A 23212-nucleotide genomic window follows, 5' to 3' on the forward strand; every position below is an offset into this window, starting at 1 on the left:
ATTTTTTTGAATAGCAAAAGAGCACTTGAGATTTGTGCTCAGACAAAGAAATTTAAAACGTTTGTTATTCATATAGTACACATTGTGCAGGAACAAAATACACAAACTGACCTTAGAATCTCCAGTGTACAGTGTGGACTCTCCAGTCCGGCACACAAAAGCTTTACTCCTGAGTCCTGCAGTATTCCTTTTGAATACACAAGTCCAGCTCTTTCAGAGAAGAGTTGGACTTCAGAGCTGAGGCCACAACTTCACAGTAAGCTGCTGAGATCCAACGGCCAGAAAGCCTGTAATGACAGAGAAAATGAAATTATAAAAGTATAATTACAAATTAAAATACATCACTTCATTAGCATTTTGAGTTGTAAGTAAACCCTCAAAATGACTTTGAGATGAAAACCAGTTGACTGAACTGCAACATCACTACCATGCTACTGAGAAGAGTAGTTCAACTATTAACTTTGCTACTTCTGGTGACATTTCTGCCCAACACTGATTAACACAGAATAAATGCTTGAGTGCATTTTGCTAATACTGATGGCTCCAGCTTCACAATGTTTTATAATGTGAATTACATCTGAACTTACACAGCCTTTCTGCAGTTCCTCACAGCTGGAATCAGTCTCAGTCGTCCCTGGTCTGTTGTGTTGTACTTCTTCAGGTCCAGCTCATCCAGAACCTCCTCTGACATCTGCAGCATGTAGGCCAGAGCTGAGCAGTGGATCTCAGAGAGTTCCTTCTCTGTTCTGTTCTCTGACTTCAGGAACTCTTGGATCTCCTGATATAGTGAGTGGTCGTTCATCTCAACAAGACAGTGGAAGATGTTAATGCTTCTGTCAGGAGAGATTTTATCACTGTTCATCTCCTTCAGGTTGTTGATGACTCTCTGGATGATTTCTGGACTGTTGTCTGTCTGACCCAGCAGGCCTCCTAACAGTCTCTGGTTGGACTCCAGAGAGAGGCCATGAAGGAAGCGAACAAACAGGTCCAGGTGACCATTTTTACTTTTGAGAGATTTCATCATTACTCCCATAAGGAAGACATCCAGGGTTGACTCAATGTATTTTTTTCCCAGGAAGTCCTTCAGGACCTTTGTGTTCTTGTTGGTGTAACAGTGGAACATGTAGACTGCAGCCAGAAACTCCTGAACGCTCAGATGAACAAAGCTGTAGACTGTTTTCTGGAAGATCACACTCTCTCTTTTGAAGATCTCTGTACAAACTCCTGAGTACACCGAGGCCTCTGTGACATCCAGACCACACTGCTCCAGGTCTTCTTGGTAGAACATGATGTTTCCTTTCTCCAGCTGTTCAAACGCCAGCCTCCCCAGCTTCAGAAGAACTTCCCTGTCAGCCTCCGTCAGCTCCTGTGGACTCGTCTCATGTCCTTCATCGTACTTCTTCTTCTTCCTCTTTGTCTGAACCAGCAGGAAGTGTGAGTACAGGTCAGTCAGGGTCTTGGGCAGCTCTCCTCTCTGGTCTGTGGTCAACATGTGGTCCAGAACTGTAGCAGTGATCCAGCAGAAGACTGGGATCAGACACATGATGTGGAGGCTCCTGGAGGTCTTGATGTGTGAGATGATTCTGCTGGACAGATCTTCATCACTGACTCTCCTCCTGAAGTACTCCTCCTTCTGAGCGTCAGTGAAGCCTCGTACTTCTGTTACCCTGTCAACACATGAAGGAGGGATCTGATTGGCTGCTGCAGGTCTGGAAGTTATCCAGATGAGAGCCGAGGGAAGCAGATTCCCCTTGATGAGGCTTGTCAACAGCACGCTGACTGATGACTCCTGTGTGACATCAGACACGAGCTCTTTGTTGTTGAAATCCAGTGAAAGTCTGCTTTCATCCAGGCCGTCAAAGATGAACAGAAGTTTACAGACAGCGAGCTTCTCTGCTGTGACCTTCTGTAATGTTGGATGGAAAACATGGAGCAGCGTGAGAAGACTGAACCGCTCATCTTTGATCAAGTTCAGCTCCCTGAACGAGAGCAGAACCACCAGACTGACATCTTGGTTCTCCGAGCCCTCTGCCCAGTCCAGAGTGAACTTCAGCACTGAGAAGGTTTTTCCAACGCCAGCGACGCCGTTGGTCAGAGCGACTCTGATGTGTCTCTGTTGGTCAGGTAAGGCTTTAAAGATGTCGTGGCATTTGATGGGAGTGTCATGGAGGGTCTCCTTCTTCTTGGAAGCTGTCTCAAGCTGCCTCACCTCATGTTGGGTATGAACCTCTTCACTCTGTCCCTCTGTGATGTAGAGCTCAGTGTAGATCCTGTTGAGGAGGGTTCCACTTCCTGTTTCATCACTTCCTTCAGTCACACGTTCACATCTGATTTTCTGAATGACCTTATATTTATCTAAAACCTCCTGCAGACCAGCACTCACTAAAGAAGAAAAAGTGAGACAAAACAAAGAAATTGTAAATGTGCTGATTATTTAACATCAGAAATAGTGTTTTTGACTGACAGTTGAGGCAACAGGCTGAGCCTCATCAGCATGTCTGAACAGCTTCTGCTTTAACTTATTTTTGCACGCTATATTAACTTCTTATGGCTTCCATTTGACACATCAATGTGCCATTTTTAGCTCAGGAGAATGAGCCTGAGCCATTCTACATCTAAGCTGTAAAAGATTGCAATTTTCTAAGTACTTACCTTGTACAGTGCTGGTCTGGCTGTCTGTCTGCAGTCCAGGTCTTGTTCTGGATCTTTCTCCACACTGGGGACAGGAGGAGTCTCCTGATGAAGCAGAGGTGATGAACTGTTTACAGTTGTAAAAGACCGGATCCTTCATGAAGTCCTGACACAAAGAACAGCAGGATAGCTTCTCCTCCACAGGAACATGACTCTCTCTGTGAAGACATTTCTTTATAACTAAAGTGATTTTGACTGCTGTTGAAGATTCGATCACAGCAACCCCAACCCAGACAGGCTCCAATAATGCCATGCAGCAGACACTCTCCCCAGTTGGTCACTGTGAAAGGACTTAAGTAAAACCTTACCAGTGTATATGGAGCCGAACCTGGGCCTGGATTTTAAGTTTTCAGATTTTGTGTGTCAATGGAGAGGGGTGTGGAATCATGAGTGAAGTCATAACAATGAAGGCTGAGGAACTTCCTAAATCAGCTTTTCTAGCTGTGGCAGATACTAAGAGGGAGATGACACAAGTGAGTTCTCACAATAAATAGTTAAATTTAACTTTGCAAATACATTTTGATAGATAAATATAGAAATGCTAAATCAACAGAAATCACGGTATCCACGGATGACTAAACATGGGTCAGTTTACAGTAAAAACAGTCTCTTACTTTGTGTCAGGGGGTCCAGGTTCTTCACTGAAGTTTGGAGGGATACCTTTGGACCAGTAACTCTTCATAGACAGACAGCTGGATACTGGAGACTCTGCTGACTGTCTGATGTACTGAACTCTGCAAACACCAAGAAGCAGACAAAGCCATCTTGGAAGATCTTAAATACACAAACTGACTGCTTCTGTTGATAACTAGACAGTTTAAGTTAAGTCTTCTTAGATCAGATGACAGCTGTCATGGATACTAAAAGGAAGATGAGGACTTTTTACAGTAGTCTTAACAAATCAACTGCTGCCATTAATGACAAATTAACCTTTATTGTCATGTCTGTAGAGAATAATATTATTTGCACTGTATTTTTTTTGCTTTCTGAAATTGCATTCAATGTATATGTAGCTTAATATATAACGTTTATGCCCATAAATGCTAAAAACAATTTCACATGGTAATTTTAAGGTAAATCTTATAAATTACTTTACAGTACATTTGTTACAAGAGCACAAAGCTGCGCTGCTCTTGAGGTGGAAACTTTCTGGCCACACCCAGGGTGCATACACAGTACATGACAATAAGCCGGCAGAAAACAAAGAGTGAGGGCAAAGTCGGGAATAAGTCCACCAGGCAAAGTGTTCGTGACCGCTTAAAGAGGTGACTGAAAATGAGAGAATATAACAGTGTCTTTGTTTCTGAGACTGCAGGTTCTTTACTGAAGTTCATCGGATAATCTTTGGACCGGTCACTCTCCATAGTGACCGGTCCATAATATATATATAATATACCCAATCACGTGAATCCTTGATAAATCATTTGCAGACAAAGCTATTACGGAAGCTCTACATACACAAATGACTGCTCCTGATAAGGTTTAACAGTCTGTATTTGTCCTCTTAGATCAGATCTGACAGCGGTCACAGATAAGATTAAGACAGCATGAATGATTTCTGTGATTTGTGTGACAAAAGGTTTAAGTTAACTAGGTTTTGGTAGAAAACTGAATACATAAATGAACAAAAATCACGGCATAAGCAGAGGTGTCGGAAAATGAGTACAGTAAAAACAGTCTCTTACTTTGTGTCAGAGGGTCCAGGTTCATTACTGAAGTTTGGAGGGATACCTTTGGACCAGTCACTCTTCAGAGACAGACAGCTGGATACTGGAGACTCTGCTCTGTCCTCCTCTTCCTCCTCACAGTCAATCATCTTCTGTCTTCAGTCAGTCTGAGAGGTGAAACTGTAACACTGACTTTGAGCTCAGAACAGAAGAAAGAAGAAAAACACGTTTGTTCAAGAGGCACAATCAAGACACACACACACACACACACACACATATACACACACACACACACACATAAACGGAGGGAGTCATGTTACTCAGGGGGGCAAAAGGAAGGGCTGGCTGAGAACAGAACACTCAGGTATACAGCCTAAGGGCATGGCAGACTGGTGGAGAGAGGTGAGGAAAAGTAACACATTAGAATTACAAAATAAATGTACAGTATCAGGCCTAATATTTGATACTCCCAGTACAAGTTAAAAGACAGAAGTCTTACCTGCAATCAAGTAAACCGTTTTGGACCAGCTTGTCTGAACTCTGGAAAAATACAACCTGTGACAAGTGAAAGTAAAAGAAATCAGCTATCAGCAGATATCAGGTTTCACCCTGCTCACAATACCCGTTTACGTATGTCAACAGCCTGCATTGTCTGACCAGTTTGAACAGGTCAGTGTCAGGGAATCAAATACAATCACACATTTGTTTAACTTATAAAGAGATATCTACACCAATACAACTTACTATTTGATTAAAATAATTTAATGAGAAAAATATCTGATAACATATCTTTGTGTTTTCAAATATTGTTATGCTTAAGGCCTATGGCCGTAACAATACACATTTATGTAAAATGATAATAATTATGTGAAGCTGCTGTGTGATTTTCTGAAGAGTCCACACTGCAGACTGGAGTCTCTAAGGTGAGACCATTTATTTTTACTTCTGTGCTGAGGTAGTAGTAGTAGTAGTAGTAGTAGTAGTAGTAGTAGTAGTAGTAGTAGTAGTAGTAGTAGTAGTAGTGGTGACACTAAACTGCAGACAGCAGGCTGATATTATACTGATCCACACTGAGTATCTGAATGCTAATGTCTATTTTCTTCTTCTGTGGTTTAGTCGATTGACTGTGGCCAAGCAATGTTGAGCTGCATATGTAGCTGATCTGTAATTTAATATGTAGCTTATTATATAAATGTTTGTGTCCATACTAATTTGAATCTTCTTCTAGGAGTTTGAGAGAGCAGTGCTACCTGAGAGGCCAGTATTTGGCTCAGCTACAGGACATAATGCACTACATTCATCCCCACATGTATAAATCAGATGGGTGAGTGTCACTTTAGGACCACTAGAGGGAGGCACATTTCAAGATAAAGGCAAATATTTTCAAAGGAGATTGTGCCGTTCACTAACAAGGACCCTAGCCTACCAATATGGATATATGTTTAGACAGGTTTATTGCAGGTTGAGGCTGAAGGTGAACCAAGATGATGTACTGCAGGAGGGATGAGAGATGGAGGGTTGAAGGTGCACGATGAGGTGGAAAAAAACAGGAGAAATGAGGATAAGTCACGGCCTGGAGAGAATGAAGGGAAGATGAGGTGAGATGAGAAGCTTCAGTAGCATTTGGAAGAGGAATGGCAAACACAGAAAGGAACGAAAGGAGGAAAGGAGGGAGATCTGAAGGAACTGAGAGGTTGAGATGAGTCAGGTTCATTAGAATATCTTTATTGTCATTGTGCAATGCATAACGAAATTTAAGTGCCGCCTCCAGTGCAGGAAGTACAAAAAACATAGTATAAAACATAGAACTTTAATGCTAATGCAAATTCTATAAAACCCGATGAATATGGAGTATCTAGTAAAGGCTTAGTGTCAAATATCAGATGTCTATGATTTGTTAGCTGTTTCCCTCTAGGCCCAAGAAAGTAAAATAAACTGATATTTCCTTAATAAACAGTTGACTGCATCAATCATCACATGGAATCATAACATTGTTTATTTTTGCTTAATGCACAGTTGACTTGAAAATAAACATTTCAAGTCAGGAACAAGGAGGCTTATTTGGTTTTAGACCAGTCTCATTAAGGTTGACAAACAGATTTCTACTATTACTATTGTTTAATAATGCAGTCTCCTATAGGATGTGATCATATATAATAATAGAAAGACAGACTGCAGAGTCATCTCCACTTGTTGTGATTCCTCTGTCAGTCTCTGCTGGATGAAGCTCTCCTCTCCAGTCCACCTCCCAGTAACATGGCCCAGTCAGAGCTGATGCTGCTGCTTCAACCTCTCTGGCTCATCCGGACTCAGCTGATCCTCACTTGACACGACCACCTTTACCTTTCTCAATACCTCCAGCTGATGAGAGAAGAAGACAGACAACAGAAGTCATGAATCAGTGTTTACAGAGACAATAAGGACAAATACAAAGATCAGAATTGATGGTCTGACAGTTTGATGAATGGGGATCACTGTCTCTGTACATCTTGTGATGCTGTCAGCTGTAATCAGCTTTATTTCCTGTAGACATGAACACAACAACAACAGTCGTCTTCACATCAAATCAAACACATGATCACAACGAGCTTCTGACCTCAGAGTCTTCAGACTGTAGTGTGGACTCTCCACAAGATCAGACAGCAGCTTCACATCTGAAAGCTGCAACTTGTTTCCACTCAGGCCCAGCTCTCTCAGGTGGGAGGGGTTGGACTTCAGAGCTGAGGCCAGAGAAGCACAGCTGATCTCTGACAAACTGCAGCTTGACAATCTGAATAAGGAATAAATAATGGAACTTAGTGTTTTCTTTGTTGTTGTTATTGTGATAATTATGATAATATGATGTCTGATAATGTTGCGTGATCTGTATGGTATGCCCTTTGGATTGTTCATTGGAGCAGGAGGGCAAACAATTTTTAACTGCACAGCTTTGAATCAGTTCTTATAAAGAGTACAAATTATATTGTTTGAAGTTGATTTTATTATTCATTGTCCTTCAATAAATAAGGAAACACGAGAAAGCATTTTAGCTTTAAGATTAAGATCAGTGCAGTATAATATCAGCCTGATGTCTGCAGTTTAGTGTCTACACAACTTTCACATCATATTAATCCCAGCACAGAAGTAAAAAACAAAAACATAAAAAATTGTCTGACCTTAGAGTCTCCAGTTTACAGTGTGGACTCTCCAGAAAATCACACAGCAGCTTCACCCCTGAATCCTGCAGGTTGTTGTGACTCAGCTCCAGTTCTGTCAGATGGGAGGGGTTGGACTTCAGAGCTGAGGCCAGAGAAGCACAGCTGATCTCTGACAAACTGCACCAACTCAATCTGAAAAAAGAATAAATGTAGTAAGACTTTAGAAGAAAATGTGCTTGTGTGAATTTATTGAAGAAAGTTTAAAATGCAGAAATTTTGAAAATAGAACATCATTTAGAGGAATGTAAGATAAAGATGAAGAGTTTAAGAGTGAATTATTCAGTGTAGATTGTTCTTGTTATATTCAGGTTTTAAATTTCTAGCTCAACATTGCTCTGCCACAGCACAGAAGTTAAAAATGGTGTCTGACCTCAGAGTCTCCAGTCTACAGTGTGGACTCTTCAGAAAATCACATAGCAGCTTCACTCCTGAATCCTGCAGCTTGTTGTAGTTCAGGTCGAGCTTTCTCAGATGGGAGGGGTTGGACTTCAGAGCTGAGGCCAGAGAAGCACAGCTGATCTTTGACAAACTGCACCAACTCAATCTGAATAAAGAATAAATGATGGAGATGAAAATCAATTTATAATCCAATCAGATGTGTTCAGGTTTTAAACATTTATTCCATAATTATGAATTTAGACATGTTACGTTTCTAACTTTCATTTCCATGTTTCCTCCAATTCATAACAGTGAATAACAGTGATAATCATGTGTCATATCATGAAAACTACAAAGAGTAAGACTTTTCTATAGAAATCCAAAGTGGCCAATATGAATTTTTTTAAAACTTTCTATGCATAACATGCACATTTAAGAGGCTTAGGATTCTGTTGACTCTTTCATAAAGTAGCTAAAAACTCTATTTGGATTGCCTGAAGAAAATTAACGGAAAAAAAAACTCTAACTGCTATTTGGTAGATACAAAATATATGGTACAGGACCAAAAACATGAACTGACCTCAGAGTCTCCAGTCTACAGTAAGGACTCTCCAGTCCGGCACACAAAACCTTCATCCCTGAATCTTTCAGGTTTTTAATATGCAGGTCCAGCTCTCTCAGAAAAGAGTTGAACTTCAGAGCTGAGGCCACAACCTCAACGTAAGCTGCTGAGATCAAATTGAGAGAAAGCCTGTAATGACAGAGAAAATAAAACTTTGAGTATAAATACATCTAGTGTATTATTATTTTAAGGTGTAAGTAAATCCTCATTCATACCCAAACCTTGACAGTTTGGGTCACAGTATTTGAAAGACACATTATTGTATAAATATGCATAGTTAACTCCCTCTATGGGTTGAAACTTGTCTATTGCATTTTAATTGAGTGATTCAAATTGGTGAATGAATTGGGTTAAGACTGATGAAAATGTTTTATAATGTGAATCACATCTGGACTTACACAGCCTTTCTGCAGTTCCTCACAGCTGGAATCAGTCTCAGTCGTCCCTGGTCTGATGTGTTGTACTTCTTCAGGTCCAGCTCATCCAGAACCTCCTCTGACATCTGCAGCATGTAGGCCAGAGCTGAGCAGTGGATCTCAGAGAGTTTCTTCTCTGATCTGTTCTCTGACTTCAGGAACTCTTGGATCTCCTGATGGACTGAGTGATCGTTCATCTCCATCAGACAGTGGAAGATGTTGATGCTTCTGTCAGGAGAGATATCATCACTGTTCATCTCCTTCAGGTTGTTGATGGCTCTCTGGATGATTTCTGGACTGTTGTCTGTCTGACCCAGCAGGCCTCCTAACAGTCTCTGGTTGGACTCCAGAGAGAGGCCATGAAGGAAGCGAACAAACAGGTCCAGGTGACCATTTTCACTTTGATGGGATTTCTCCATGACTTTCCTCAGGAACACATCCAGAGATGGGTGATGGCTATCAGTGTTTCCAAAACGCTTGGAAATCTTCTCTAGGAAAGACTTTGGTTTTGAGTCCCTGTCGTCCTTTCCCAGGAAGTCTTCCAGTACCTTTGTGTTCCTGTTGGTGTAACAGTGGAACAGGTAGACTGCAGCCAGAAACTCCTGAACGCTCAGATGAACAAAGCTGTAGACTGTTTTCTGGAAGATCACACTCGTCCCGCTTTTGAAGATCTGTGTACAAATCTGGTCACACCCGAGGCCTCTGTGACATCCAGACCACACTGCTGCTCCAGGTCTCTTGGTAGAACATGATGTTCCTTTTCCAGCTGTTCAAACGCCAGCCCCCCAGCTCAGAAGAAATTCCTCTGTCAGCCTCTGTCAGCTTCTGTGGACTCTTCTTATGTCCTTTATTGTACTTCTTCTCTTCCTCTTTGTCTGAACCAGCAGGAAGTGTGAGTACAGGTCAGTCAGGGTCTTGGGCAGCTCTCCTCTCGGGTCTGTGGTCAACATGTGGTCCAGAACTGTAGCAGTGATCCAGCAGAAGACTGGATCAGACCACAGAGTGGAGGCCCTGGAGGCCTTGATGTGTAAGATGATTCTGTTGGACAGATCTTCATCACTGACTCTCCTCCTGAAGTACTCCTCCTTCTGAGCGTCAAGTGAAGCCTCGTACTTCTGTTACCCTGTCACACACATAGGAGGATCTAATTGGCTACTGCAGGTCTGGAAGTTATCCAGATGAGTGCAAGGGAAGCAGATCCCTTAGGAGGCTTGTCAACAGCACGCTGACTGATGACTCTGTTGTGACATCAGACACGACCTCTTTGTTGTTGAAATCCAGTGAAAGTCTGCTTTCATCCAGGCCGTCAAAGATGAACAGAAGTTTACAGACAGCGAGCTCCTCTGCTGTGACCTTCGGTAATTTGGAGAAAACATGGAGCAGCTTGAGAAGACTGAAACCGCTCAATCTTTGATCAGGTTCAGCTCCCTGAACGAGAGAAGAACCACCAGACGACATCTTGGTTCTCCGAGCCCTCTGCCCAGTCCAGAGTGAACTTCAGCACTGAGAAGGTTTTTCCACACCGCAGCGACGCCGTTGGTCAGAACGACTCGGATGTGTCCTTGTTGGTCAGGTAAGGCTTTAAAGATGTCGTGGCACTTGATGGGATGTCATGGAGGGTCTCCATCTTGGAAGCTGTCTCAAGCGGCCTCACCTCATGTGGGTGTTAACCTCTTCACTCTTTCCCTCTGTGATGTAGACGTTCAGTGTAGACCCTGTTGAGGAGGGTTCCACTTCCTGTTTCATCACTTCCTTCAGTCACATGTTCACATCTCATTTTCTGACTGACCTTTATTTATCTAAAACCTCCTGCAGACCAGCACTCACTAAAAAGAGAGAATGTGAGACAAAACCAAAAAAAAAACATGACTCAAAAACATAACAATTGTGATTTTCAGGTAATTTCACACTATTGAAAACATATACCCTACAATTTTTTACACTTGACCTTTAACACATGATTATATAAATTTTTACACAGTGTATGAACTTCCTTTGTCTTACATTTGCCATTTCTATGTGCTATACATTTATCTATTTTTTTGTCAGGCTCATCCGCATCCAGAACATGGTCATTAAATGTAGCAGGTTACATGTGTTTCAAAGTCTTACTTTGTACAGGGCTGGTCCTGACTTGCCTTCTGCAGTTCGGGTCTTGTTCTGGATCTTTCTCCACACTGGGAACAGGAGTCTCCTGATGAACAGCTGGTCCCAGTATGAGGTGATGCACTGTCTGCAGAACCAGTGTCCACAGCTGGTAGAGACCGGATCCTTCAGGATGTCCTGACACAAAGCACAGCAGGACTCCTCCACAGGAACATGGCTCCTCGTCCTCTCTCTGTGAAGACATTTCTTTATAACTAAAGAGATTTTGGGCCTTGAGGGCTAGCATCAATTGAGCGGGGTGTTAAGTCATGAGTGGCAGCATAACAAGGAAGGCTAAGATCCTTAATCACATTGGCTTCAGGAAACACAGGTACATGGGGAAGCATGACTCAATATTTTCAGTACACCGTATTCATGTGATTGTGATTGGAAAGGAGGAAGAAGGAAGAAAAGGGACACCAGTTCTTTTCAGCAAGCTGTTTAGACATGCTCTTGGCTTTAATCCCAGTATGAACATAATTAAAAAATCCAGACTGGGCAGTTCACCAGGTATCAGCCTGGAGGTGCCAGCACACAGCTAAGACTTGTTAGGTAAGTTTTGACATGACTTCACAGCTCAGGCCAGTTTAGTATAAAAACTCTTACTTTGTGTCCACCGGTCCAGGTTCATGACTGAAGGCAGGAGGAAAACCTCTGGACCGATCACTCTTCATAGACAGACGGCCGGATACTGGAGACTCTGCTCTCTGTCTGACGTAAGAAGAGAGAGATTGAAGTAACTGATATATATACTGCTCTTTCTCTCTGACATGTTGCTCCTCTGGCTACACCCAATGTCAGTTACCTTGTTTACAGTTTAGGTGACAGATGTTATGGAATTTTCTATTAAGTAACACAAGGTCACGTGTGGGCCTTGAGGTCCTCAGCAGTATCAGTTGTTTAACTTTGGTTGAACAGTAGGTGCCAGTCTATCTCAACACTGCGGTGGCCAGGGTCAAAGAGACCTGTTGCTGCCTTCATAGACATAATAGATAGCTTGCTGTTGATGTTCCAATCTGCGTAAACAGACATCTGTGTCTCCAGACTAGAATATACTGACAATAACACCTGCATGGGTAAAGACATTCTCTTTGACTAATTCTGGGCGTGTAGTATTTGTGGTGTTATCTTGGGGTTTAAAGTCGATCCACCAGGATGAGTTTGGCAGAATGTGAGACCGACTCAGGCACTTCTGATGAACTTTGAGAGTGTCTCTAATTCTCCTTGGCCAAGCGTCAATAAATAATACAGCATAAGACATCAGAGGCTCCTGCACACTTTCTTCCTTTCTAAACTCACCATTGACCTTTGACTTCAGCAATTTCTCCACAACATACAGATAGCTGTCAAAGATAGTAAGAGGAGCGCTGAACTAACGGTTTGTCTTTGTGTCCCAAAAAATGTGTTTAAATTTTAGCTTACAAAGTATTTTTGGTACAAAATGCAATATATAAAAATCAGCAGAACTGAATGAGTTTACAGTAAAAACAGTCTCTTACTTTGTGTCTGAGGGTTCAGGTTCATTACTGAAGGCTGGAGGATAACCTCTGGACCGATCACTCTTCATAGACAGGCAGCTGGATACTGGAGACTCCATTTTGTCCTCTTCTTCTTCTTCAGAATCACTGATCTTCATGGCTGCTCTCTGTCTCTTCACACAGTCAGTATGAAAAGTAAAACAGTAACACTGACTGTTAGCTCTGTACACAAGAATCAAGAAAAACAGGTTTGTTCAAGAGTCACAACACACACCCCTTCACATTTGCAAACTTCAAGATCAAGGTTCTGTTGGTTTGAATAATATTTGACTGGCTGCCAGTGGGTCACTGGGCTTTGGATTCATTTCCCTGTAAGCCAGGCTATTTATTTAAAATGAGTGTCTGTCTACAAGAACTTTAAATAAGGAAAGAGTTGGGTGTTTATTTATTTATTTATTTTCAAATGTAGGTTAAATTTCAAGAGTCAATGTCCAAATTGATTACTTTTCTTTTGGCAAGATGCAAATAAAACATGATAGGAACATTTATATAGAAAATCAAAAGAAGACTCAATTGTGACTAACAAGTGGATTATATAAAAAGCAAATCTGTTAAAGCTGAAAAGGCTTAAGATCATTATCTTGTCAGCTGTAGAACTTGTTAATAAAAGCTGCTGCCAAAAATATGTTTAGGTTGGCAGCCTGTGTCGTCTGACCGGTCTGAGCAGATTATTATCAGTATTTACAGTATAGTCAGAAACAAAGTCAGGAAATACCATTTCTGTTCAGCTCTGAGGTGTCTGAAAGTCACGAGTTGTCCAACTCGTGGGACCGAGAGAGTAAGATGGGAAAGCAAGAAGAAGCTGCCGTCTTGATCCATCCAGCTTATAAAGTCTGGATGCAGATGACAGCAGTCCTTCAATGAGGTGGGACAGGCCAAACCAATTGTCAATTTAACAATTAAAGACTTGTGCACACATCACAAAACTAACAATTTATTTATATACTGCAGACTCTTTTTTGTAGATATGACCAAAAATATATACACAAGAATAGATATACAACATGTATACACACATTTCATCACAAACTTTTACATTTTATTACGGATCATAAATATACAGAAGCGCACACAATCACAGTAGGAATTATGAAAGTTATGACTCTCAATATTTGTAACACAGGGAGAACAGGAACAGAAGAATTTTTCATCTTTTTCACAGTGTTTTGTTTAAAAAAAAGCAACAACTTCAGATACCATTTACATCCACACAGTTATTTCCATTTACACCATTTTGCAATGAATTCGATTAAAATGTGTAGTTTGGCCCACGCTAGGTGGTGAAATAACTATCAGTACATACAGAACTGTCAATCAAGCATTGTCCAAAAACAAAATGCATGAAATCCCAAGTATGGAGGACCTTTAACGGGGTAGAAATCAAGAAGGTAACCTATTTAAATGACAAAGAAAGAACAATAAATGAAACAAGTGCAATAAAAGACAAAGAACTAAACTCAGTCTTGTTAAAGGTGGAAACAACTCTAGTGTCATATCATAACACAAACATTTTCTTTCTTCATTTTCAGACTAGTTTTGTTAACATCAAGTTAATATTGAACGATATTCAAAATGAAAAGCTGCACAGGAGTAGACATCAATGTTTCCCCTTAACACACTGAAATAAAACGGATCAACAAGACTAATTTAACTAGTTTAGATTAGACCTTCCATGTAACAGTAAAAAACATACACACACATACACATGTCTGACTGTAATTTCACTTTAACAAAGCATATTAATCACTACCGGTATTTGCATATGCCTGTATTAAAATTCACATTCACTCAGATAGGATTTGGTGATAATGATGAGTGAAATTCTTTAGCCTCACATTTGTCATATTACATGTTACAAATTCAATTTTACATGTATGATTTGCTGCTGCACTTTACATGTTTTGCTTCCTCTCATCCTTCATCTGTATTTTCCTCGCTCGGCAAATTCTCCGACCCTTCAGCAACATCCAAAACCTCTGTGACTTCCTTTGACGTTTCTTCTTGTCTTCTGGCTTTCTCTAATCCTCTGACTGCGAGAGTGAGAGTTTGAAATTAAGATTAATTTCTCGCTTTGCACCAGATGCATAAAAAATTATAAAGAAGTAATTGCTAAGTTTATTACCAAATAAACTGTTTAATGTTCTAATAATAAATTATATTAATGAATAGCTTCTGATGTAACTTCAAATACCCTACAGCCAAGGACAGATTATGAAACAACAGATCTTTTTTGTTGTTTTGCATCTCTTTGTCACATCATACAAATGTTCTGGTCCAGCCTTGTAGGCCCATTCGATGATCTATCCATACTAACAAGCCAACTACTTACTGATGACCCCTCTGGCCTTTTGTTATTATGTTTTAAATACATAAACAGAATGTCAGTGCTGCATTCTCATGGTACAAATGTGACCATTAGTATTAATTTTGAATGGAATCAACTTAAGTTTGGAAATCTCACATGACCTGAATGCACCACTGTATGTATCATACTGAAAGTTAAACGACTCACCTTTGCAGCTTAAAAACACCACCATCCCGTAGGACATGCACAGGAAATAGCAGAGTGCAATGATGACGTAGATGTAGATGTACTCAGAGTCTGAAAAGTAAATCGGAAGTGAATCAGAAGTAGTAACATATTTATCCAGCTATCATTCAAAGCTCAACATGCATGACTGAAAGCAGCAGCATCAATCTGTCACTATGGGTCAAGTCATTCTGGACAGTCTAAATAGCTTTTCATTAATATTATTCATCATCTGTACTTGGCAGTTTGCAAATGAAACAGGTGATGTGGTTCTGTTGGCTTCTTCAGACAGCGAGCAATAAGACAGTGAGCCGCTGCCCAAAGCAAAAGAGTTTGAGTAACTCAGGGTCTTATTCATGACTTTGTTGGAGGAACTATGTTTCATATAGCCTGGGAATATATTTCTGGGGAGGGAAGGTCTAAAACGCTCTACTAAACCTGCTGGCACCACAACCCAAGTCTGGATCAGCAGATAGAAATGATGGATGGAAACCTACAGGTACTGGTGTTATCTTTAGAGCCCTGTTTGCTTAGCCCATAGAAGAATGCTGATTACCTGCATGTGATGTAACCATGGGCTTACAGACAACATCAGACAGGATAATATTCTCAGGAAGTGTAAGTCACACTGAACACACTTTCTCAAGTTTCATTTCTATGTGTTCAATTAACTTCACGCAGTGTTCTTTTCTGCCCGTCTCTTCTGTGTTATCCAGAGCAATAAGTTCAATTATTTTATTTATATTTCATTCCCCACCTCCTCTTTTAATGTCCTTACCTTGAGCTACTGTGACGTCAGTCCAGGTGATGTAGGTTTCTTCAGGTGTTCTGACCTCACAGGTGTAGGTTCCCTGGTGCTCTGGCTTCAGGTTGTGCAGATGTAGGCTTCTCCTCGCTGAAGGGTCATTGAAGACATGAGGTTTCCACTGATCCCAGACCTTCACTGATGACTTCTGACCAGTGAAGGAGATTGATAGGATGGGATCCGAGGGTCTGAACCTCCATGTCAGATTGAAGCTCTGAAGGGTGCTGGGGGGCAGACTGCAGGGAACCTTTGCATTGCTGCCCGGAGGAGCCAAGATGGAAGCTACAGCAAAGAGTAAGAAGTTGGTTTTCATAAAGTTTAGTTAAAGCAACAATGTGTAGCTTTCGTACCTTTAAAAACAACAGGTTTAAAATATTTTTGCTGCTAATGACACCACATTGTAATCAAGTGGGCTTCTTGCTGTTGATCTAGTAAGTAATATTAGTTGGCTGAAAACTCACCTTCGTGTTTTAGGAAGGCTCTTTTTTCGCTGGTGTCGCTGGTTACGGAACAAACGATAGTCCGATTCGCAGCATCACATTCCGTCAGCCTGAGTGAACTCTGAATGTCGTAGAAGCCAAATTTGTTTTTCTGAGACTTTGTCTGGTTCCGGAGGAGTTGCGTATCAGTCGGAGGATCTGTAGACCAGGTGAGTGTCGGCTCTGGATAGATACCTTCAGCTCTACAGGTAACTGAATCGCCATTAAACTCAATGTCAACCTCCTGGACCAGAGCTACAAAAAAAAAAAAGTAAAGATAAAAGCAGTTTTGTGTTAGATACAACTTCAACAGTGATTGTTACCACCGATTCGTCAACATACATTACAGGTGACAACCGGAAACAAACAGTTAAATATAATTTAGTCATGGTTTTATGTTCATGAGGTGTCATATGTTGGGACTAGCGGACTAATTTGCTACATTTAATCATACAGGACGTAAATCTGGATTGGCAGAGACCACAAGAAGATGGAAATCCAGTATATAATCTCTGGCAGTCATCCAGAATTTATACAATTGTATGTGTTTAATTTTCTAATTTCAAAAAAGAAAAAAGAAATCATGAGCATACAGAGAATTTCCTGTTATGTCACCAGATTTGAATGCATATTTCTAAATGGGTTGAGATTTATTAGATTATTAATGAACAGTGTGACTTTCAGACAAGTTGCAAAACACATTTCTCTTTTTGCCAGAACATGCCAATAGGACGTGACTTCCTTGTAGCAGCCTCACCTTTTACAACAAGAGTTATAACGCCAGACTCGTCAGTTCGGGGTGCAGTCATGGTGATGCAGAAATATTTGCCCTGGTCGTTCGGTGTTACGTTTCTCATCACCAACGATGCGTTGCCCTCCAGGACCTGGTCTGCGTACAGGTCTGTTCTTCCTTTGTACTTATCAGCCGGCGAGTTGTGGCCAACCACAAAGCTGGTGTTGCCATAGCGCGTGCAGCTCACCACGGCTTTCTTCTTGTACCACATGACCCTCGCACCTTTGCCATCGGATGCGAACTGGCATGGCAGCACACACTCCTCTGAGCTCAAACATGAGATGGTTAACTCTGGGGACAGAAGACAAATCAGGAGGTGCATGAATTTAGACATAAAGCCTCTTTTCTGAGGATCAAGACTTTGTTTCTAGACTTTGGTGCAGATTCAACGATAGCATAAAACAGTATAAATAAAATAGTAAAGAACCTCACAGGATTCTAGTGCATGTATTTAATTACATGCCATCACCGCATATAGAATTACAACGAGACTGACTGTCTAGTACAATAGTCAGTGGCTCACATGAACAATGAAACAGGTCTTACTTGCTGTAATCATGTCTCCTGTTACTCTACACCGACCATTTAACAGACAACAGCCACAGTCCTTTTTCTGTCTGTATACAAAGTGTATGTGAAGTTCACAGAAGAAAAGGCCGGCAGGAACATAAGAAAAGACGATTACAGCAAGTAAAACCTGTTTTTAAAATGTGCGTAAGTCAGACTTGTTTTACAAAGTCAAAAGCAGTTAAGGTGCTGTAGAGAACAGCTGTGTTGTCAACGCTTTAACCACAATCTTAGAAACACATTTCTCATTTTGAAGAGCATACATCCATTCATTCATCACGGCTGCTCACCTTTTCCTTCTGCTATAGAGAAAATCCACAGGAGAGAGCAGGGAAGAAGAAGGAGACGTCCGTACACTGCCATACCTTTTTAACAATGATGATAGTCACACAAGTTCCCTGAAATTAAACCCCCAATGAACCATCCAGCAGGGTACAGCAAGGAAGCAACACGACCTGAATATGAAATAAGAAACCACACCTTGACTTTAATCCACCCCCTCCACCCAGCCAGGTCTCTTCATCCCTGTCCTACTTTTAGTTTTCTTTCTGTTTCTTTCCACATTCATATTTCTGATACAGCCGCCTCCATCTCGCCCCAGGCATATCCTTGTTTGTTGTGCTGTGTGCAGAGCCAGGTGTGTAATCACCAAGCCCCGATTGGTCCCAAGATGAGGAGGCGTGTCCACCATCCATCAGGCACCTTCCCTAACCCACCAATCAGAGGGAGCCAATCTCCAGACTCACCTTTATTTAAACCACATATTAATTGGTACATCAAATATGAAGGACTTCACATAAAATGCATATTTAAAAAACTAAATATAAGATTAAAGATTTTTGGTGAAGAATTATTTTCTTTATTGTTAGTTCATAGTTACTCATGCTAATAAATATCTAAAACCGTAAACCGTGTCATCATATCAAAAGTGGGAGGAGGTGAATCTTTTAGAGCAACTCTGACTGATAAAATAGTTTATGGTTGTTCAGCCTTATCAGCTGGTTTCTGCAAAGTGTGGCTGTTTGCAGCCAACATTTAAAAAAAAAACAACCCCAAAAAACATGATCTTCATCATGAAATACAAACAGGACAGAGACAAAGAATTAAAATAGATTTTTATTTAGGTAAAATAAATACAATTTTACAGCAAAATATCCACACAAAAAATACTTTGTGAAGTGAAAAAAGCACCAAAACACATGCCTTCATTTTTATTTCTTAACACTGCAGCAAATCAACAAAAAAGCACAAGAACATCTACAGGAAGGAAGGTGTGAGGGAAAGTGTCTGAAATAGAACAATGTAACAGCTGTTCTTTCACAGGAAAACATGGTGTGTTTATCTTGGTTCATTTGCTGCTACTGTAAACATAGTGCTGTTTAAAAGTGAAAAATACAACACTGAACATTAACAGAAAATTGTGCATTCACAAAGATCCCCTGCACCAAAAACAAACAAACAAAAAAAAAAAACAGTTTCTCAACCTTTTTAAAGTTCCATTTTTAAAATTGTAACTGTTCTTTGGCTCAACGTGTGTGTTTTTATCTTCATTTCTATTCTTTAGCACCGTAGTAAATCAAACATAACCACCAGGTGGTAGCAAAGCTGCAAATGTAAAGGAAACCAGAGTTGCCTCTGTTCCAGTCCACTAACCTCTGTGAGTCTATTTTATTATATTATGATTATTATTACTATGAACTATTACTTTTTTCTTTAGCAGAACATCAGGACACTGATACTGTACTTCATGAGCCGGAGTCTTTCAAACCATCAAATCTCTGCAAAGTATATTGTAGTCTAAAAATATATCATTTCATTCTTCATTGTTCTTGATTGTTCAGTAGATCAGTCTCACCATTTGGCTCTCTTTTCTCCACCAGCTCTCTACCATAGACATATAAACGTAATATTAGACATGTTATTGATTAATGTGCAATACACAAGATACAGTAGAGTAACACTGAATTCAACACAGAAGAAATACTTACACAGCTGGTGGACTCTGAGGGTTTTTGTTACAACATATTTTATGTCGATATAGACAGTATCCTATCAGGCCTCCAAGTACTGCAACCAAAACTCCTGAAACCACTCCGATTATTAAGTTATTATGTTCATTTTCTGAGACGTCTGAAACAGAAAAACACTCTGTTAATTAATTAAACCTTCTACAAAACAGACTTCTACAAGTGCAATGACAACTACCGAAGCACCGACATTAAACCACAGCCAGGCAAAAGACTCACTATCATTATATTTTGTGTTTTTGTTTGATACATGTCACCGTCACAATTTCAAATACCAATATTTTCTGATCACTGACAGAACACTGACGTACTGCTAATGAATAATACCTGAGGAACTCATTTATCTAATTCTATGCCCATGATTGTATTGACTAGAATATGATTAAAGACCTTAAATAAACTATGATTATTATTATTATTATTATTATTATTATTATTATTATTATTATTATTATTATTATTATTATTATTATTATTATTATTATTATTATTATTATTATTATTATTATTATCATTACTGATAAGATAAAAAGTGGTGTTTCCATCATCGTCCTCTGATGAAGCGAACTAACTGTTAGCAACAAAATACTGCTCACCTTGATTTTCATTTTTTGTAAAGTTGAGTTGGGTAGAATTGAGGAGGACCGATGTCGAGGTCAAAGTTGAGTTGGGTAGAATTGAGGAGGACCGATGTCGAGGTCACTGGAGCTGCATCTGCATGGCAAGAGCAGAACAATCATCATCAAGCTGCCCATCAACATCAGTTAATGCAAACAACATACTTGTTGCTATTAATACAGGGTATGTGCAGTATGTGTAGAATTGTTTGTACATTATTCAAAATGTTCATCGACTTTCTTATTATTTTACCTCGAGCAGCACAAACTACAGCAGCCTCCAACATGCTCATAAGGTTGAAACAATCATTAAACCATTTTTACTTCATGAAGGAGGATTTATGACAGCACTGTTGTGTGTACTTTTGGCCAGGTCTACCTAAAACACACACCAGCTCAGTGTTTTTATGTGTGTACTTGTGTTTTCTGTGTGCTACTCACACCTTCCACTTTTAGATTCACAAATGAAGTTGCTTCTTTTTCGGGTGTACTGGAGTGACATTTGTATTTGCCCTGGTCCCCAGTCTCCACCCATGTCAGCCGGAGCGAAGCATTTCCTCTGGAAATCTGCTCCTTGAACAATGATGTCCTGTTCCTGAAGCGCTGGTCCTGTTTTTTAAACTGGTCTTTGTCATAGTAGTAGGAGTGAACAATGTTGCCTGTGGTCATGTCAATCCAGTGGATTAGTATATCATTGCCAGCATGGAATTTACATGGTAAGACGCAGCTCTCCATTACAACACAGGTCACCTCAGCATCTGCAACATATGGAAAAGACATCCATCAAAATCGTAGATGTAACACAGAGGAGGAACAGCATTTATATTCAAATTAGTCATACATGCATATTGTCAGGGCCTGTACATATCAGCCTCTCACATGAAAAAATTGTTTTGGGTTTCTCGTTTTCTCGTTTCATGTTGACAAAGTTTTGTTTGTAGGAATTTTGAAGAGTTGCTGGCTGTACTCCAAGTTGTGTGAATGTAGCACAACAAGTTTTACAGCTGATAAGAAAATGCTCTTTAAACTTTAACATATTTACTCCAGCATTTTCTGGTTGGAATATTCTTTTATTAATTTTTCTTTAAACAAAAGTGCAACAAGTAAAAGTTCTGCATTCAAACTCCTACTGCGAAAGGTACAGAAGTACTATCAGCATCAAATAGTAAAAGTACTGCAAATATAAACAAATAAACAAATAAATAAATGCTTACATGTATGTGCATATGACTAAATCCTGCAAACCTTATTATTATTATTATTAATAATATATTTCCAAACTAAATGAAGGACTTAATGACGCTATAAGCAGTTTTGTGCATTGATATAATAAATACATGCATCTTTTATATTATATATTTATATTTAGACTGATAATTCTGTTTATACTGTGCCATATTGCCACACTGATGTGTGTTAGACTGTTGTTCCTGTTTATATTGTCATTCTGTTAAACCTTTTCAACTCTAACAGATTTACTTCTTATACAATCCACTTGTATCATTTTGTTTGCATCTTTCCAAAAGAAAAGTAATCAATCTGGACTTTGATAGATCTAGACAGCTGACATTTTAAAAGCATGTGCACACAACAGTGAAATAAATGAATCCGAACGGCTGTGTACCACATTCCTGTTGTGCTTCCTTTCTCTGGTAACCATGATTCTTGTTTTGGAATCAGATCAGATGATGTTTGATCACTCACCTCCTCTCACACAATCATGCAGGAACGCCAGGGTCGCCACAAACATGACACGGTTAATCCCAGTACTCCTCATGTTGAATTTCCTCTCTTCACCCCCGTACAGTGTACTCGAGAGAAGTGTGAAGCCTATGGAAGTTGTTTATCTGGAAAATATTTGGCTTATGCAAGCTTGGGTGTGGTGAAGTTTGTACTCCTGTCAGTCATTAATAGCATTTTATACTCCCTGATCAAGAATCACGGTCCAACCACAAGTGACAGATTGAGAGAAAAAGAGGAGTTCAAGAGTAGGGGGAGGAGAATTAGGGTGACAAAGCAGAGTGCTGGAGAGAAAGAAGAAGCAGTGTGGAAGTGTGGAAGTAAAGAAAGGGGTAAGGAGAAGGAAATAAGTCAGTGCCAAAAGGCTTGAGAAGGGAGTAAGACCGTCCTTCTCAAGCCTTTCAGACTTTCAGGTTCCTAAACATGAAACAGGACCTCCCTCTACTGGTTGCAAAGGCTCCTTTTAGTGCCCTCACTCACTGGGCAACACACTTCCAAGTTTAATCGTCAATTTTAATACTAATTTAAGAGAGCAGCAACTAAATAGCTGCTGTTCTGTTGAGTTCGGTTATATTTTGCTGACCTCTTTTAAAAGCCTGATTTTGTCTTTTTGGTTGACTTTTGGTTTAGTTAACTAGGCCAATAAAAGAGGTTCAACAAACGGACTTGAATACACACAGGAGGTAAACAAGATGGACTAAATACGAAAATAACCAGTCAACCACACATAGGCCTATAAAAGAGGTGAGCAAAATATAACTAATAGAACGACAGCAGCACGAAGAGCTACTGGTGGCATTTAGTCAGACTGGTTTGTTGAGTTAACATCTTGTTTAATGGCTGTTCGAGTCATTATGTTAACCTCTTTAATTGGCATAATTAACTAAACTAAAAGTCATAAACCAAACTCAACAGAACAACAATGCCCCATGAGGGAACATACTGTCTGACCCATAGACTGTGTAAAACATGGACGTCGTATCCGACTTTACAATTGTCC

The 23212-nt window shown here is 40.1% G+C and overlaps 5 protein-coding genes across 6 annotated transcripts; all 5 read right to left on the minus strand.

Annotated features, from left to right (window-relative positions):
• Positions 1-583: 583 nt before the first annotated feature.
• Positions 584-4608, minus strand: LOC113744447 (protein NLRC3-like). Its single transcript, XM_027274011.1, has 4 exons — positions 4377-4608; positions 3306-3425; positions 2653-2849; positions 584-2382 (listed from the first exon to the last, which is right to left on the minus strand). Exons 1-4 carry the CDS (start codon positions 4505-4507, stop codon positions 584-586), a joined length of 2247 nt encoding a protein of 748 aa, XP_027129812.1. The 5' UTR covers positions 4508-4608.
• Positions 4609-6678: 2070 nt separating this feature from the next.
• On the minus strand, positions 6679-9160 carry LOC113744514 (ribonuclease inhibitor-like). The gene is made up of 6 exons (XM_027274411.1): positions 8954-9160; positions 8514-8684; positions 7926-8099; positions 7514-7687; positions 6959-7128; positions 6679-6719 (listed from the first exon to the last, which is right to left on the minus strand). The coding sequence occupies exons 1-6, from the start codon at positions 9064-9066 to the stop codon at positions 6679-6681; spliced, it is 843 nt and encodes a 280-aa protein (XP_027130212.1). The 5' UTR covers positions 9067-9160.
• Positions 9161-10542: 1382 nt separating this feature from the next.
• LOC109140354 (E3 ubiquitin-protein ligase TRAF7) lies at positions 10543-12899 on the minus strand. Of its 2 annotated transcripts, XM_027274359.1 has the most exons (4): positions 12616-12899; positions 11723-11827; positions 11084-11309; positions 10543-10797 (listed from the first exon to the last, which is right to left on the minus strand). In XM_027274359.1, exons 1-4 carry the CDS (start codon positions 12750-12752, stop codon positions 10795-10797), a joined length of 471 nt encoding a protein of 156 aa, XP_027130160.1. In that variant the 5' UTR covers positions 12753-12899; the 3' UTR covers positions 10543-10794. The 2 variants fall into 2 exon arrangements, with proteins under 2 accessions (XP_027130160.1, XP_027130159.1); XM_027274358.1 differs by lacking the exon at positions 10543-10797 and having other exon boundaries at positions 10989-11309.
• A 1659-nt stretch (positions 12900-14558) lies between these two features.
• On the minus strand, positions 14559-18544 carry LOC104937020 (butyrophilin-like protein 2). Its single transcript, XM_010753141.3, has 6 exons — positions 18119-18544; positions 17226-17552; positions 16451-16723; positions 15963-16271; positions 15167-15256; positions 14559-14684 (listed from the first exon to the last, which is right to left on the minus strand). The coding sequence occupies exons 1-6, from the start codon at positions 18189-18191 to the stop codon at positions 14566-14568; spliced, it is 1191 nt and encodes a 396-aa protein (XP_010751443.3). The 5' UTR covers positions 18192-18544; the 3' UTR covers positions 14559-14565.
• A 480-nt stretch (positions 18545-19024) lies between these two features.
• LOC104937013 (CD276 antigen-like) lies at positions 19025-22524 on the minus strand. Its single transcript, XM_027274026.1, has 6 exons — positions 22177-22524; positions 20916-21230; positions 20548-20569; positions 20452-20504; positions 19817-19958; positions 19025-19712 (listed from the first exon to the last, which is right to left on the minus strand). Exons 1-6 carry the CDS (start codon positions 22247-22249, stop codon positions 19649-19651), a joined length of 669 nt encoding a protein of 222 aa, XP_027129827.1. The 5' UTR covers positions 22250-22524; the 3' UTR covers positions 19025-19648.
• Positions 22525-23212: the final 688 nt, after the last annotated feature.

The sequence above is a fragment of the Larimichthys crocea genome, chromosome XXIII (genome assembly GCF_000972845.2).
Source record: "Larimichthys crocea isolate SSNF chromosome XXIII, L_crocea_2.0, whole genome shotgun sequence".
Classification (NCBI taxonomy): Eukaryota; Metazoa; Chordata; class Actinopteri; family Sciaenidae; genus Larimichthys; species Larimichthys crocea.

What these genes read in the sequence shown, in the direction of transcription:
- LOC113744447 (XM_027274011.1), bottom strand. Translation starts at nt 4,507, where the DNA reads ATGATTGACTGTGAGGAGGAAGAGGAGGACAGAGCAGAGTCTCCAGTA. An exon ending in CCTGGACCCCCTGACACAAA is followed by an intron (nt 2,850 to 3,305) that starts GTAAGAGACTGT and finishes ATGTCTTCACAG; the next exon opens with AGAGAGTCATGTTCCTGTGG. An exon ending in CCAGACCAGCACTGTACAAG is followed by an intron (nt 2,383 to 2,652) that starts GTAAGTACTTAG and finishes TTTCTTCTTTAG; the next exon opens with TGAGTGCTGGTCTGCAGGAG.
- LOC104937013 (XM_027274026.1), bottom strand. Translation starts at nt 22,249, where the DNA reads ATGAGGAGTACTGGGATTAACCGTGTCATGTTTGTGGCGACCCTGGCG. An exon ending in TGTGAATCTAAAAGTGGAAG is followed by an intron (nt 20,570 to 20,915) that starts GTGTGAGTAGCA and finishes CTTGCCATGCAG; the next exon opens with ATGCAGCTCCAGTGACCTCG. An exon ending in CCTCAGAGTCCACCAGCTGT is followed by an intron (nt 19,713 to 19,816) that starts GTAAGTATTTCT and finishes TGTCTATGGTAG; the next exon opens with AGAGCTGGTGGAGAAAAGAG.
- LOC109140354 (XM_027274358.1), bottom strand. Translation starts at nt 12,752, where the DNA reads ATGAAGATCAGTGATTCTGAAGAAGAAGAAGAGGACAAAATGGAGTCT. An exon ending in CCTGAACCCTCAGACACAAA is followed by an intron (nt 11,828 to 12,615) that starts GTAAGAGACTGT and finishes TTCTTACGTCAG; the next exon opens with ACAGAGAGCAGAGTCTCCAG. An exon ending in CCTGGACCGGTGGACACAAA is followed by an intron (nt 11,310 to 11,722) that starts GTAAGAGTTTTT and finishes ATGTCTTCACAG; the next exon opens with AGAGAGGACGAGGAGCCATG.
- LOC113744514 (XM_027274411.1), bottom strand. Translation starts at nt 9,066, where the DNA reads ATGCTGCAGATGTCAGAGGAGGTTCTGGATGAGCTGGACCTGAAGAAG. An exon ending in TGTAGACTGGAGACTCTGAG is followed by an intron (nt 7,688 to 7,925) that starts GTCAGACACCAT and finishes TTCTTTTTTCAG; the next exon opens with ATTGAGTTGGTGCAGTTTGT. An exon ending in ACACTACAGTCTGAAGACTC is followed by an intron (nt 6,720 to 6,958) that starts TGAGGTCAGAAG and finishes TTCTCTCATCAG; the next exon opens with CTGGAGGTATTGAGAAAGGT.
- LOC104937020 (XM_010753141.3), bottom strand. Translation starts at nt 18,191, where the DNA reads ATGGCAGTGTACGGACGTCTCCTTCTTCTTCCCTGCTCTCTCCTGTGG. An exon ending in TGACGTCACAGTAGCTCAAG is followed by an intron (nt 15,257 to 15,962) that starts GTAAGGACATTA and finishes TTTACTTTTCAG; the next exon opens with ACTCTGAGTACATCTACATC. An exon ending in GGTGTTTTTAAGCTGCAAAG is followed by an intron (nt 14,685 to 15,166) that starts GTGAGTCGTTTA and finishes TCACTCTCGCAG; the next exon opens with TCAGAGGATTAGAGAAAGCC.